Source organism: Peromyscus californicus, unplaced genomic scaffold (genome assembly GCF_007827085.1).
Source record: "Peromyscus californicus insignis strain IS unplaced genomic scaffold, ASM782708v3 Scaffold_7__1_contigs__length_154581171, whole genome shotgun sequence".
Lineage (NCBI taxonomy): Eukaryota > Metazoa > Chordata > Mammalia > Rodentia > Cricetidae > Peromyscus > Peromyscus californicus.
The window spans coordinates 111,755,638-111,772,175 of NW_026294595.1; the positions used below are offsets into that span (position 1 = coordinate 111,755,638).

General features: G+C 39.2%; 1 protein-coding gene across 3 annotated transcripts in view; it reads left to right on the forward strand.

Annotated features, from left to right (window-relative positions):
- Slx4ip (SLX4 interacting protein) overlaps positions 1–16,538 on the forward strand; it is a 175,587-nt gene that overhangs the window by 17,966 nt on the left and 141,083 nt on the right. For 2 of the 3 annotated variants that reach the window (XM_052724668.1, XM_052724666.1), the window contains one exon: positions 1,714–1,771. In XM_052724668.1, the coding sequence (XP_052580628.1) occupies positions 1,745–1,771 (27 nt within the window). In that variant the 5' untranslated portion in view covers positions 1,714–1,744. Of the gene's footprint in view, positions 1–1,713; positions 1,772–16,538 lie in introns of those variants that run through there. The other variant, XM_052724669.1, reaches the window with a different exon arrangement.

Here is a 16,538-nt window from a genome sequence, read left to right on the forward strand (position 1 = left end):
AAATTATCCTGTTTCACTTTAACTACGTTTTGCCTCTAGAGAATCAAAATAAAAAAATTATTAGCATGAAGATCAACAATAAAAAAAAATCAAAATAAAAAATTATTAGCTAAATGAATGATCGTGAAAATTTATAATTTATGTTTTCTTCTAAGAGTTTTATAGTTTTAGCTTTTACCTTTAGGTATTTGATGCACTTTGAGTTAATTTTTGTATGAAGTGTGATAGAAGGGACAAAGTTTATTGCTCTCAGCATATTGTCCCGCCACCAATTGTTGGAGAATTTCTTCTCCATCAAATTTTTTTGACACCCTTGTTGAAAATCGTGTGGCCATAAGTAAGGATCTGTTTTTTGCATTCTTGATGTTATTCAGTTGATCTGTATGTACATTTTAATGCAATGCAATGTTATGTTGATTGCTTTAGTTTTGTATTAAGTTTCTAAATGGGGACACACAAGTCTTCTGTGTTGATTTTCAAGATTGTTTTGTGTATTCATATGCCTTATATTTTCACAGATATTTTAGGATGTTTTCAGTTTTTATAGAGAAGTGAGTTGGGATTAGATACAGATTGCATTGAATTGGTAGAATCAGTTTGGGGGATATTGCTATCTTAATGGTATTAAGTATCCTAACCCATGAGTGTAAACATGAAGTATATTCCTATTTACACAGGCTTATTTTTCTTTGACTTATGGCACTGGTAATTAACAGTAGGGACTTGCTCATGCTAGGCAAACACTCTGCCCCTGAGCTAATTTGCTTAGCCCAGTGTTTAATTTCTTTCAATAATGTTTTATGGTGTTTAGTGTACAAATATTATACTTCTTTAATTATATTCCTTCATATTTTCTTTCTGCTATCAGAAATGGAATTGTTTTTATTAATTTCACTTTTAGTATTGTTCTTTACTGGCATGCCAAAATACAGTGAATTTAAAACAATGATCCAATTATCTCACCAGCTCTCCCAAAGTTGTTTACTAATTGTAATAGATTCTTTGTGTATGCGTGTGTATGAAAGAGGAGAGGATGGGAGACAGATGAGAGAGAAAAAAGAGGAAGAGAGAGGGAGAATTTTCTGTATGCAAGAGCATGATATTTGTGGATAAAGTAGTTTGATCTCTTTCTTTTCTGGATGCCCACTTCTTTTCCTTACCTATTTGCCTTCTAGTAGTTTTGGATAAAAGTGGCAAGAGAAAGACATTGCCTTTTGCTCATTGTAGTGGGAGGATATGTTTACTCATCATGTATGATTTTAGCTGTGGGTTTTTCTCTTTTAAAGTATTGTATTAATTATTATTATTGTTTAGGGTGTGTGTGTGTGTGTGTGTGTGTGTGAAGGTCAGAGCACAGCTTCGAGGAGTTGGTTCTCTTCTTTTATTGTGGATTCTGGGAATCAAATTCTATAATTATATGGCATATTTTATTGATTACTTTTCAGATGTTAAGCTACCTTTGCATTCCTGGGGTAAATGCACCTTGGTTATAAACATTTGGTGGAGTACTTTCGGGAAGCTATCCAAGCTTGTACATTTGCTTCTGGTCAGTTTTTAGGTTACTACATTAGCATTATATATTAAAGATAATTAGAATTAAAATTTTATCTCATACTACTTACTGATATTTTATTAAGCCAGCTGTTCCTTATAACAGCCCCCAAAGAGATATTTTTATATATCTAACTATCCTTTCTTTTTTCTTCTCTGCAGGTTCAGTAGCTCGTTTGGAAATCAGTAAACCATGGCATCTAAGAAATTTGCCATTAAAGTAAGTAATGCTCAGCAGCTGTCTTTAAAAGGTCACTTACTTTGTCATATATGAGTTCTGTGTTAATTAAAAGTTGAAGTTCTTAAGTTGATCTGTACTTTTTAAATGTTCAATTATGGAAATTTTAAGTTAGTTAACATCAAAATTTTAAGAAAAGATGGGTGAGAAAACTAATAATTTTTAAAATGATAAGGAATTCTTTGCTTCAAATCTTTTGTGGAGGTTCCTGTTTGGTTGTAACTTTGTCCCTAATGCTAATATTCCTCATTCACATTGCATCTCCATGGCGTGACTTCTGAGGATGACAAAACAGGCCAAAGTCAAGGGGCAGGCAAAGCTGTTGTCCCTGGGTGCGTGCTGAGAGAGCACTCCTGCTTGCCTGCAGCTCCTTAGCTCTCCTTGTCAGCTTTACAGAGTAGAGTCATCTGAGGAAGGCCTCAGTGAGGAGCTGTCTAGATTAGATTGGTCTGTGGACATATCTAGGGGACGGGGATTGTCTTGTTTATTTATTGATAAAGGGAGGCCTTGCCCAGGATGGGCAGCTCTCTATTTCTAGGCAGGTGGTCCTGGACTAAGAAAGTGAGGTAGGAGGTGAGGTAAGCTTGAGCGTGTGAATAAGCCAGTGATATGGCTCAGCAGGTAAAGGCACTTGGCACAAAGCCTGACTATCTGGGTTTGATCCTCAGTTGTATTCCTAAGACCCACATGGTGGCAGGAGAGAATCAATTCCTGCAAGTTGTCTGGTCACCTGCCTTGCACACACACAAATACATGTAATAATCAAAGCCATCAAAGAGAACTCTTTTTTTTTTTTTTTATTTTTATTTTGCAATACAATTCAGTTCTACATATCAGCCACGGATTCCCCTGTTCTCCCCCCTCCCGCCCCCCTCACCTTCCCCCCAGCCTCCCCCCCGATTCCCACCTCCTCCAGGGCAAAGCCTTCCCCGAGGACTGAGATCAACCTGGTAGATAGACTCAGTCCAGGTAGGTCCAGTCCCCTCCTCCCAGGCCAAGCCAAGCGATCCTGCATAGGCCCCAGGTTTCAAACAGCCGACTCATGCAATGAGCACAGGACCCGGTCCCACTGCCTCGATGCCTCCCAGACAGATCAAGCCAATCAACTGTCTCACCCATTCAGAGGGCCTGATCCAGTTGGTGACCCCTCAGCCATTGGTTCATAGTTCATGTGTTTCCATTCTTTTGACTGTTTGTCCCTGTGCTTTATCCAACCCTGGTCTCAACAATTCTCGCTCATACAAACCCTCCTCATTCTCGTTAATTGGACTGGAGAGATGGCTCAGCCATTAAAGGCTAGGCTCATAACCAAAAATATAAGAGAACTCTTAAAAATGGTGATAGGGAAGCCATCCAGTTGATGGCTTCTGCCAGGGGTAGGGGTAGGGAAGGACTCAGTTTTTTTTTAAATTTAATTTTATTTTATTTTTCTTTATTAAGAAATTTTCTACTCACTCCTCATGCTATCCACAGACCCCCCTTCTCCCTCCTCCCACCCCCAGCCCTCTTTCCCAAGCCACCCCGCATCCCACATCCCCCAAATCAAGGTCTCCCATGGAGAGTCAGCAGAGCCCAGCTCACTGAGCCTAGGCAGGTCCAAGCCCCTTCCCACTGCACCAAGGCTGTGCAAGGTGTCACACCACAGGCACCGGACTCAGTTTTTTTAAGGGGCAGGCCACTGTGAGTTTGACCATGCTCCAGTGAGTACATGGGCAACATATACTTGATATTTTTTTTCTCTTTTTCTTTTGTTTTTGGGACTGTCACAAGGGTGGGGGGTGGACCTGGGAGGACCAGGAAGTGAATGAAATTATGTGAAATTTCCAAATAATCAATAAAAATATTGTTAATAAAACAGCTCAAATTCCAGTATTTGGTTAATCAGATTATGAAACAATGTAATATTGTCATTTTATCTTATTCTTACTTATAAATTTTATTGTTTACAGTTACTTCTGATGTGCATATACTCTTGAGTATTTCTTTCATAAGGGTGTCTAAGTGGGGAACATTCACTATTTGTCTATCAAAATGTATTTTGATCTTCATCTAGATTTTTAGAATCTAGAATGATATTAAATTGATTTTATAATGCTAGTTTGAACATTATTTTACTATGTAGCAAGATTCTGTCTCAAAAGACAAACGTAAATACAATTACTTGGTGATATACACCTTTAATCTCAGCACTCAGGAGGTAGAGGCAGGTGGACAGACATCTGTTAGTTTAAAGCCAGCCTGGTCTGCATAGTGAGACCCTGTGTTTGGGGGTGGGGGTAGAGGGAGAGAGAGAGAGAGAGAGAGAGAGAGAGAGAGAGAGAGAGAGAGAGAGAGAGATTGAGATTACTGGCTTAAAATAATAACTTAAAAAGATCTCGTGTTTCTTTCCTGACTCTGTATAGGTGCTTTCTCCTTTTGATGTTCCCTGGGACTGCAGTTATTAGGGACATCAAGTGTGGCATCATCATATGGCAAGCACTCATTGTTTGCCTTTTTTTTTTTTAATCCCCATGGTTGTTGGCTTTGGCTTCTGGGACTAGGTACAGAAGCCCTAAACAAGAGTTATAGGTATGGAACAGTGTAATTTGCTTACCCTCAAAGGCCTGGATTTAAGTCTCAGCTACCACCCCAGTTGGCATTCTCTTAGTCAGAACAAGGACCATCCCAGAGGAGGGAACTTGATTGGTGATGTGGCAAGCTCCAGAATGGAGAGATGTTGGGTTGCACCAAAGTCTACTTGTCACTGAAGTCCCTTGACAGCCTAGTATGTTCAGTCTCTTTCTTGATGCCCTAATAGGACCAATCCTTTTCTTTGTTATCTGTCCTTTATCTCTGCTGTCTCTTAAGATTTTATTTCTGTCTTTGATATTCTACAGTTTAATTCGAGACAAATTTCTAGGCATAGATTGATCTGTGTTGGAATGCAGTATAATACATTGAGTTTTGGAAAATTCTCATCCATTTCTCCACCTGGGATTGCATGTCCTAATTGATTCTGTTCTCTTTACAATTTATATTTGAAGTTTGCTGGGTAAAGTCATGACTTGCTTACAGGTTGGAAGAATGAGATTGACCTGTCTAAGCCTGTACCTTAGCAAGCTCTGGGCTCTAAAGTGGACTAGGCTCTTTGCAGAGTTCATCAGAAGCTTTCTGAGGCTCAGGAGGACACCTGACTTTGGTCACATGTCAACCCTAGAGCTTTCATTCTGTCCAGAGACGATATGCTGACCCCCCTTGCTGTACACAGCTGACTTTCCTACCATATACCCCATCTCCCAGCTGTGTCTGAAAGCCTTGGAACCCAGCTTCCAGGTCAGGGGTGTTACCATAAGCATGAGTTTCAGGCTTGCAGACCAGCTACAGAAACTGGTCCAGTCCATGCTGATCATGTTCCTCCTGCCTCTGACCACACATGCTAGGATCTAGTTCCCTAACCATGGCGTTTAGCAGCTCACAGCCCATTCCCTTGGGTTCCTTTTCTAAATGTCTAACACAGAGCCCTTGTAAATGGCTCTGCTCTGCCCCAGGGTATCATGCCATTGGTGCTGTCACCATGTGTCTTCTGCAATGGACAGGTCCAGGAGGTGTGCATGATGCACAGCCATCGACTTGTCCTTTCCATTAGCTCAATGCTTCTTTCAGAGTGCCCCTCCTTCCTTTCCAGCCTGCATATCAACTTTTAGTTCCAGAGTGCTTTTTCATCATGCTTCTTCCACTTAACCAAAGTCCTTTCATCTGTATTTAATGTGTGGGTGAAAGAGAAACACTCATTCTTTGGTGTGGGAGAGGTCAAGCCAAAAGGTGTTAATTGAAAAGGATAATAGCTGTTTTAATTTTAGTTATGATGTTTTTATTTACAAATTTATATTTTTTTCATTTTTTTTAAATTCACATTCTACTAGTTCTTGTATGCTTGCCCAATTTTTAAAACGATTCCATTTTCTCATTTTATCATCTTAATGTAATAATTCTACAGTAATTTATTTTATAATTGCTTTTAAGTTTCTCAGTTATTTACAATATTACATACTAAGAATGAAATAACTGGGTCAATTAAATTACTGCATTGTTTGTCTGACATTAATATTTGTATTTTAAGATGAGGCCTTTCTATATTACCAAGGCTGACCTAAAACTCATGATCTTCTTACCTCAGCCTCAGAAATGCTGACATTATAGTTTATGTTTGTGGTTTTTGATATTGTATATAGCATTATATACATGTATTCATGTATATGTAGTTCCCCCAACATATATGGGTAGAAAGGTGTGCTCTGAAGAGCAGTTGAGTAATTTTAACCTTACTTTTGCTGAGGCCATTGTCGTTTTGTTAGTAGTAGCCCAGATTTACTTTCGTGGCTCAGGGTTCTACTAACCTGTGGACAGTATACATTTAGAACCCACAGCAGAGTTGGGTAGGAGGGTTTTTATTTTTTATTTTTATTTTGCAGATAATTTATTTCCTTGATGTTTTTTTCCTCCCTCTCTGTTTCCAAGGTTCTAGATGGATGGAGCCACTGTTCACTGGTCACTTCTAGATACAGAGAAGAACAGTTTTAGTTACATTTTCACAAATGTCAGTCACTGTTTCTCAAAGGAATGAAGTGAATAGCTCCGACCCCAGAAAACTTATATCCTTGGTTATAGACAAACTGAGCTTAAAAGTATTACCTGATATGTCTACGGATTGAGTACTCGTGTGATAAACACCGAATTCTGTGATGGAAGGATTCATAGATCTACACACAGGAAGTTTTCTTAATTCCAGGCTCAAAGGAAGTGGCTTCAGTTCTAAGTACCCCCTTTTTGTCAGTGCCCCTAGGGCATTATGAGTCCAGCTCTCCATCTTCCCCTGTCTTAATCCTGGTTCTAGAACTACTGACAGCCAGGCTTGACCCTCATAAAGCCATGCTTATTATTAGTGCTGTGGGGGTTTGTTGCTTTTAGTGTTCTTTTCAGAGAGCCACCTTCTTTTCCTGTCTGCAGTGAGTTTGTTCCTGTTTCTTCAGGTTCTTATCTGTATTCTTTCTTTCCTGAGCTTTTGCCATCAAATCTTTTTTTCTGTTGCATATACTTAAAGCTATATGGTTCTGTCAAAGCATTTCCTGCTTAATTGCATTCTTCTCAGTAGATGCAATTAAAGTGGGGATTTGGTCAAATAATTAATAAATTTCATTATGATATATGTTTTGGTATATTGGTTAGTGCAATCTCTTTTTTCTGTTTGGGAATTTCTGTTGATCATATTTAAATTGGTCTTTAGTGAAGTTCTGTTTTTATAAAATACTGCTTTGTAAACATTTGAAAAATGTGATATTATCTAGAATGATTTTATATCACATGTAACATCAGATATAGTAATATACAATAAACACATATATAAAACATCTATGTATATATAAAACAAATCAGATTTGACAGTTGTGTTCTATCAGTTTGCTATGTATTTGCTAATATTGTTGTCCATTTGTTCAATCAGTTGAAAAATATATTAAAATATCCAACTGTGATTTAAAATTTATATATTTTTTCCTTTTAATTTTATTGAATTTTCTTAAAGTTTTAAACTATATTCATAGATACATAAAAAATTTATAGTTACTATATCTATTGAATTTAATTTTGAAATATCTTTTTATCTCTAATTATACTTCTCAAATTATAGTCTCTTTGTGTGACATTAGTGTAACCTACATTTGGGATCCATTAATCAAACATAGGCTCCTATGGGAGTCTCAGTTAGCCAAGCCCAGTCATATGTGCAATGCTTCCAATACCACTTCATTGTTTTAATTATGAATGAAAAATAGCGTCAGCACAAGTTTAAGGGAAACTTAGAATATAAGAAATAGAGACTAAAGTGATTGAAAACTCAGAAGGTCAGAGAGAGTTTAGGGAGGGATGAAAATTAGAGAGTTTAATTTTTATTTTCAGAGCAAAAGGAAAGCTCTTATAATGATGAAACAAGATCAGGCTGATATAAACAGAGAAATTGTTGAATAGGAAAGTGTACTTATAAAACATGGTAGAAACAGTTTTTTGATGATATCAGGGCCTATCACGGAATATTGCTCAGAAATGAAAACAAAAGATTGTTTTAAAAATGTAGAAAAAACCCCAAGAAAATTAGAATTTGGTCTTGATATCAAAAGTTGAAGTTCTAGAAAAAAACAACAAGTATTAGAAAGGAACGCTGTGAAAAGCAGTATAATAAAATTTACCACAGAGGACACAAAGTTCCTGTTGGAAAGGGTGAGTGAGTATCCAGCAAAACCAATGGAGAAGGGTTGTGCTGACCTGTCATGCTACAATTTCCCAGCAGAGACTTGGTGTGGGGAGAAGGAGGAGGTAGAGGGAGGGAGCGAGGGAAGTGGAGGGGAACAGGAAGGGAGAAAGAACAACCCAGAAGAGAGAGGTGAAGAATGAGGACTGCCTGCTCAACAGTAGCAGTGAAACAACAAGAGTAGTAATACCTCTTAGGTTCAAACACTAAGAAAAACGGTTTCCAACCCGGAACTCTCTTCCCCGTCCAACTTTGAAGCACAGATTGTGGTGGAGTAGAGACCTTTTCAAAGATGCTAAGGTCAGGGAAATTTGCTTTCTGTGTGCCCTATCTTAGGATGTGGTTCTCCAAAATGGGGCATAAACAGAGGGTTAGACGTGAGGTCCTGGATGTAGAGAATGAGGACAGCCAGGGCCTAAACAAATCTCATGCTGATCCTTATGGATCAAGTTCAGAGTATAGTCATTTCGATTGGTGTAGGAAGGAGGATTCCTTGCAAGTAACAAAAAATGGAAAGTAGGAAGAGGCCTTGTGCATTTAAATATATAAAGAAAAAAATTTTTTTCTGATCTGTCACAGGGCCTGGGAGTAATGTAGTCATAGGAATTTAGGAAACTAACAAAAGAAAAATGATGTAACTCTTAAGTAAAAAGAGAATTGTGTAAAATAGAGTAAATATAGGCTATGGCTTGACATTGAGCAAAGCTTACATTTCACGATATTGTGAACTCCGGATTTCGGAAGGCTGGTGAAAGGAGAAGTGTGGGATGATGGTTAAGCATTATGTCCTCATTTTCCAAAGATGATGTATACAGTGGCAATAGTAAGGAAGTGTAGTTCACACATAGAATCATAATGGTTAACAGCGGATTAAATAGCTAAGTTTTCAGTCCTGTTGCCTCGGGTAGGTGGCAGTTGGGGATAGAATGGGCTCTTTTTTGTTTTTCGAGGCAGGGTTTCACTGTGTAGCCCTGGCTCTCCTGGAACTCTCAGTGCAGATCAGGCTGGCCTCGAACTCACAGAGATCTGCCTGCCTCTGTCTTCCAAGTGTGGGGATTAAAGGTGTGCATTACCACGCCTGGCTTCTGGCTTATTTTTGATATGGCATTTTAATCTGTTTCTGCATAATATTCAGAAACTAAGTAAATAAATAAACTTTTAATGAAATAAATTTATACAGAGTTTTCATAAAGATGCATCTACTTTTTGACAACCTGAGTTGAAAAATTCTTGGATAGATCATGTTTTCAAAAGTAGCAGAGCAACTAATGGCACCAAATATCGTGCCCTTTGTGTCTGGGTTGTTTACTCTACCACTCACAGCTTTTCCTTTTTAAAGTGAAGGCTGTTCTCCAGACCTTCGTTAATCTGAATGTTTTGGGGTTTTTTTTCCTCTCTAATTCTTGGGACCTTGGACTTGAAATCTCATGTATAACTTCCTCCCAGGCCAGATTTCCAGGAAATGGCAGCACCGTCGAAGGCTGGAGTCCTTGGAGCAGCAGCTTTCATGGTCTCTTGATGTCTAACTCTCTGCATTCTACAGCAGGGAGGTCTGTTCTACACTGCAGTGACTCATCCTTGTTGATAGAAGTGGTAGCAGCAGGGACATGTCTCTCCAAGCTTCTGTAGTGATCTTAGTTGAAGGCTTTGCCCCATCCCAGTATGTTAAAATATTCATAGTTGCATAAACTTTCAGAGTCAAGCAAAGGTCAGGTTTAGACAGAGTTACCAAATTACAGCACACATGACAGCCAATTGTTTTAGAAAATAAAGTTTTATTTGTACGTAGCCATTTCTATTTGTTAATCTGTTGTCTCTGGCTGCTTTTATTCTATAGTGGGCTGATCTGAATAGTTATAATAAAGGCAGGCACCACTGCCTGCAAAGTATACATACATGTATATATACACTTTGTTTTATTTTTATAATATGTGTGTAAATATTTCTTATAGAACATCTCAGTTTCTACTAGCCATATATCAAATGCTCAGTAGGTTGCAGGTGGCTAGTAGCACACACACACACACACACACACACACACACACACACACACACACACACACACATATGTATACACACACATATTGCAGTGCTTAGAATCCAAGCCAGGGCCTCATGAATGCCAGACAAGAGCTATAGCCTTGAGTTACTACTCCTGGTCCTGACAGAACAGGTTTAAATGTCTATCCTTTGGTGCTCTCACCTGCTTAAACCATGACAGAGTAAGCATTCAATGAAATTAACCTTGTGTTAAAATGACTGCAAGTATCAGGCAATCCCAAAGCAAATAGAAGTAGATATGAACACACAGGTATTAATCATAGATATTTATCCATTAAAACACAAAATGGTAGAGAAAAGAAACCAGAACAATAAATTATTGCTTTAAATGTCCAATAACGTATATGGTATATGCCTTGGGGAAAGTTCATGGTCCCATTCCTGGCTTTAAGATGTGTAGAATGTTGCCAGGCCTCATTCCTAGTAATTACATTTTAAGATTTAACATGTTTAACTTGGGCTCCAGAGAAGCAGTACAGCAAAAGCTCCCAAGCTCATTGTCTGTCTCTGTAGATCATTTCCTCTGCTTCCTGCATCTGTTTTCTTGGATTAGTTTGGTATTACAGCAAAGTCTAAGATTCTTTTGGCCATGAAGACTGCTTTGCCGCTTCCCCTCCCCACAACGTTTTTGTGGGTGGGAAAATTTTTGTTGTGAGAGTTGATTAATTAGAAGGGATTCCTGGCTTCCCTAGCAATGGCAGCCTGGGAAGATTACAGAGCCTGGCTTAGTGACAGGCGGGCCAATCTGTATTTAAGGAAAACTTGGACCAGCCAAATTTCCCTGGAATGTGGATCTGGCTTTGTCTTCTACAGGGAATGTGCAGTGACCCTTCGCCCCTTCCCACCATTGCAGAAGGCTGACAGCATCTACTTTTGCTGTTCGACATTGTCCACTTTTTCTTTGGGGTATGTCGGGAGGTACTGGCTTAGAAAGCCTGACTTGTTTTCTAAATTTTAAGTAAGAGATCTAAAGGTTTATTAATGTTTAAAATGAAGTAAGAGTTCACTGTATTTAAAAAATTTCTTTATAGCCTTCCTATTTATGCTTTTTCTTTCTTCGCCCTGCTAGCAATTTTAGTTTTATGCTGAGATCTAAATCTCAGTTAATACTTTGCATTCTGTAGAACACCACAAAAAGTTAAATATGCCCAGGAATTGATGAAATTTCCTTGTTATAGTAAAAGTGAATGTGAAGAGTAATGCATTACATTTCCAGAGAAAGAAACTGTTGAATAGCAGATGGGCTGTCATTAGGCTTTTGTCTTGCTAGCTTGCCTCTGTGAATCACTTACATCCTGTGTCCTAGGTTTTTGGTGTTCCTAAAGGGGAATGTGCCACTGACTGTGTTACCATTGCTTATTTGAAAATGGATGCATTGATCTGGTGTGTCACATTGAAAACAAGATTGAAGCCAATTTTGCTTCAATATAAGTTAACTCACATAGGTTGAGTTCTACTTACTGATCTAAATTTTAAGAAAGATAAACTGAAGGGCTCCTAAAGGATAACCAAAAGCATTTTAAGTATTCTGTTCTTTACTAGAAATAAATTTTTATAAGGAAAGTGATCTGTAGCCCTGAGAACATTTTTACAAAGATGTTTATCTCTACCAAATTTTCAGAGCCTAAGAAGGACCTGTGTGTTTCTTTTTCGGATTCTTAAATTCCCCACCTTTCAGACCCCTTTAGTTCAGTTTCTTTTAAGAGCTTTATTCTTTTGACGACACACGGGTGTAGTGTATGGCTGGCGATGTGCTCCGCTGACATAGGCTGCTGTTTTTCACCAAGTCTGCATTGCTGTGTTGCCAGATTGGGAAATGTGTGCAGCTAAATGTGTGCTAATTACTTGATGGAACTGGAACAGAACTGGAACTGGAACAGAACTGCTAGCAGCTTACTGACATCAGCCAGTTAATTCTCTCGTGGCTGGCTGTGGAGATGTGAGGTGCCTTCTTATGCTCTAGTACATGTGCTTTGAAACAAGAGATGTTGTTTGTTTGTTTGGAAATCAAGTTTCTTTTTCCAAGTGTTCTCTGTCTGGCCAGATCAGTTATCAGGCCTCCCTTCCACAGTCTTTTTCCTTGGAATATAAGCATTTTTTTTTTAACTGAAAAATGTTTAAATCCAGCCTTGGCTTCTCATCCTCTTCTAAGCCTCAGCTTCCCACTTGTTTCTAAGTAGTTTCTACCTGAGTTCATTGCTATAACCTCAAAGGCAGGGCCCAGCTTTAGTTTTCCTCGGATCTGGCTTTGGATTCACAGGTCCGTGGCCCTACTCATGATATCCTTCTTGTCCTTGCCTCCTCTTCAGGTGTCCATCTCTCCGTCTTGAGGTTGCTCCCCTCTCCTGGGGCACCTGCGGGAGCCTTTGCTGACCTCTCTTGTCTTTTCTCTGCCGATCCTTCTCTGCCTGCCTCCTGCTGCCACTTTTGTTCATCTAGACAAGTATCTGTGTGCCGTTTCCCTGCTTAAATGACTGAGTGATTCCTTTTGTTTAATCAGGTCTAATGTCAGCTCTCAGATGGCACTCTGGTAATTACTGTCCCTTTCCTCCTTGATAAGGTCTTATTTTTCATTTTGCAACTTGCGAAAATGATCCACCTGTTCCTCTGGAACTGATTTATTTGTATTTCATACAGTCACCAGGCCTCTGATTTTTTTTTTCTCTTCTTCTTATTTCTCACCTTTTCTTCTGTAGTTCATGCTACTTGTCATTCTCTTTCAGGTTTGCCAGATGAACGAATCTCGTTTTCTTTGATACAGAAGCCGAACTTTTCCTATGCTAATTACAGTCTTACTTTCTATGTAGTCCCCGTGTGTGCAGCTTACTGTCATACATTGCACACATTGTCCTAGAACACCCTCTGAGAAGGACTTCTCTTCTGCTTCTGCTATATATTCACAGGCCCGAGTACTCTAGAGTATTGCTGGGGTCATCAATACCACTCTTTCCTTCTTTCTTTCCTCCTGATTTTTTAATGTGTAGTCTTCAATTTGTAGAGTATCTTTACTTTGAAGTTCTGTCTTTTCCTAAACTTTGAAAATAGTTTAAATAATTCTTTTACAGACAGCCTTTATTTACTTGTGTTTATGCATGTTGGCATGTGTGTGCAGTTGGTTGTATTGTGGCCAGAGAACAACTTTGGGTGTCATTCCTCAGCATCCATCTATGCCTTTTCTTTTGAGGTAGGGTGTTTCAATGGCCTGGAACTCAGCAAATAAGTTTGAAAGGCTGGTCAGCAAGTTCCAGGGATCCATTTGTCTCTGTTTCCACAGTGTCGGGATTATAAGTGCCGTCAGTTTTGGATTACAGTCGGTTCTCATGTGCTTTACACTCTGAGCTATTTCCCTAGCAAACCAACAGTTACCTAATTAATTCTACTTAAACAGGTAACCAGAATGACAGCATGTAGAGTTTGCTTCTGTCATTCAAGATTATGTTTAATTAACTCTTCAGTGTCAGACTGTAATACTTTGATATTTTTTCTGATGTACATATTAAGTGTGTGTTTTATTTTATCTTCTAGTGTTAAAAAAATCTTTACTAGAAAGATAGACTCAGGATCTTTCACCAACTGTATGGATTCTCTCTAAGGGCTGTAGAGGGCATCATCGTTCTATATTTCACAAGGTAACTTCTCTAGATACTCTGATCCAAGGAAGTAGAACAGCTGAAGTGCTTTTTAAAATGGCTGGCTCAGGACCAGATTATCACACAACCTAAAATGCCTGTCTTTTTGCCCATTGGTTGTAACACATGTACATCCAGAGTCTGTTATGTATATGTACGTGTAGCTTTATTGCTTCTGCCTGAATGCACTTACTAGGCTATACCACACTGACCACTACAGTGGAAACAATCACAACCACCAGACCTATCCAGAGTGGCCTCTGAGAAATCATTCTGAGTGTGTCAGAGGCCACCTGTCGTGTGCTTTGTTCTGGATTCAAGAATCTAGAAATGATGTGCTGAGAGGAAGAATGCCCTTTGTTTTTGGAAAGCCTTAGGGGCCCAGGCCTGTCCTCACAGTAGAGTCTAGAAGGGGCCAAAAGGGACCGAGAAGTGTTGTTCTGGTTACTGCTCTTCCGCTCACCTCTTCTCATTGTTCTAGTCAATGCCAGTTTGGGAGGTATTTGGTTAAGGAAGTTAGGGGTGAGGTAGGTATTGCGTGTCCTTGTATTTCACAGTCATGTGGCAATGACATTGTCTTAAGTGTACAGCTATCTCATTTCCCACATACTGTGAAGATACATAGTGTTTACCTAACCTCTTTTAGATACTTCTCTGGGAGTACCTTTTGGAACATCCATTATTAAGTAATATAGGAACTTAGGTCTCTGTATGTGTCATTCTGTCACATGTGCATAGCATGTGACAATACTTTGGTCTCAAGACTTTACTTGTTATTTATACAGTTATTTGGCAACCCTGTGTATTCACATATATGTATATGCATACATGTGATATATTTTGTGTGACATTAGAAAAGAGTGTTCTGCTGTTTGTTTCACAAAGGTATAATAACCTCATAAAGATTCTGGTGAAGCATACACCAGGTCTAGCATTCCAGTTCTTGTTATTTGAAAAATGTATTATATGTTATGGATGAGTATTGGCATCTTGTTCATGATGCCATTTCTATGATTCTCTGTCATTTGTGCTTGTTTCTGTAGGTTTTTTTAATAGCACATGTTGAAATTAATTTATCTGTGTGTGTTTGTTCATGCACAGAAACATGCTGGGTACACATGCTATGCCTCACATTCAGAGATCAGAGAGGACAAACTTGGGGTTTGCTCCTTAACTTCCACTTTGCTTGTGACAGTGTCTCTTGTTTTGCACTGCATACACCCGGCTAGCTGGCTTGTGAATTACAGCAGTTCTCTGTCTCTGTCTCTTGTCTTGCTATGAAAGTGCTAGGATTGTAGACCACACTACTGTACCTGACTTTACATGGGTACTAGGGATCTGAACCCAGGCACTCATTATTGGGTGGCAAGCACAATATCCACTGAGCCATTTCCCAGTCACTTTTTAAAATTTAGGTCATTAGTTTTTTGAGGAAAGAATGCTAGAATATGAAACTAGCATTAGGTTTTATCCAGGATTCCTGAGTTCATCTTGTGGTTTCACTTATAAAATGACACCTATGAAATCATGTTAATTCTCTGAACAACCATCTCCTTATCTACAGATAGAAATAACAGTATTATCTGTTTCACTGGGGTTTTTTTTATATCAAATTAATAATGAAAGGTATAATGCTATGAAATTGTTTGGAAAAATAACATTCTGTGCATGCCATGGAGCCCTCAGTAATTGTTTTACAGTGATGTTCTATGTAGCAGGGGGACTTGGCCTTGACTTCTTATTTGTTCTTGGTCTCATAATTCTTTGGAGTGAGGACTAGTCTAATTCTTTTCATATGTGAGGTTTCAGTTACCAAGTCTGTATTTGTCTTTGCTTGCAAAGCCCTAGTTCGGCATTTGAGACCCAGGCAAGCCTGATCATCTGCCTCCATCCGCAGGGAGTTTGCAGTGGGGCATCATGTCAGACTTCCAGAGCAGCAGAGTGAAGCAGAAGTGCCGGTTTACTCTGTGCAGCCTGGTCAGGACCAAGCTGAAGAAGGAAACGGTTCCAATCTGCTTCTGAGCGGGCTGCTGTGGCCTGCCAGTCTCTTCAGTGTCCTCCTTGTCAGTTAATGCTCTGAACGACTTATGGTGGCAGACAGCTGTGATTAGAAGTTGGGAGAGTTAGCTTTTAGTCCGTGGTAGAGATTCCTGATTAGGGTTGAGGCAAGCAACTTTCATTATCTGCAGTTGTCTCTGGAACTAAGCAAACTTACCCAGTACAGTGAGTGTGGGGGAAAAAACCAGCTGGATGGTTCTTGCTTTACATGGCATCTTTGGGGTCACTCACTGGGATGCTTACAGTTATTAACTGGGCTGCAAAACTCAAGACCTCACTTGCCTGTTCACTTCTCTCCAGGATACCTTCCTGCTTTCAAAGGGCATCTTCTCATTTAGATGGCTGGCTTTAGTTTGCCTAAGTTAACAGTAACTTCCTCAGGGCACATGCAAAGTGTAAGCTGCTGGCCTTCCTGAGGCTTCTCTAGAAGTGGCACACTGTTACAGCTATTGTGTTGTGTCACATCCAGGAGCGGGCTGAGACCTGGCTTCTCGGTGGAGAATCAGTGTCTGTTTTCAAAGGTGAGGGAAGGATTTATGTTATCAGCTGTATTTGAGATTGTCATGGTTTTTTTATTTTTAATTAAATGAAGTGTTGAATTAGAGAGTCACTGGGCTCCATATATATATATATATCCTGAAATTTCCATAATACTAAAATTTTTGTGACATGGTGGAAGGAATTTGGACTGAGCTGGTGTCAGGCCTTCTTACTAACC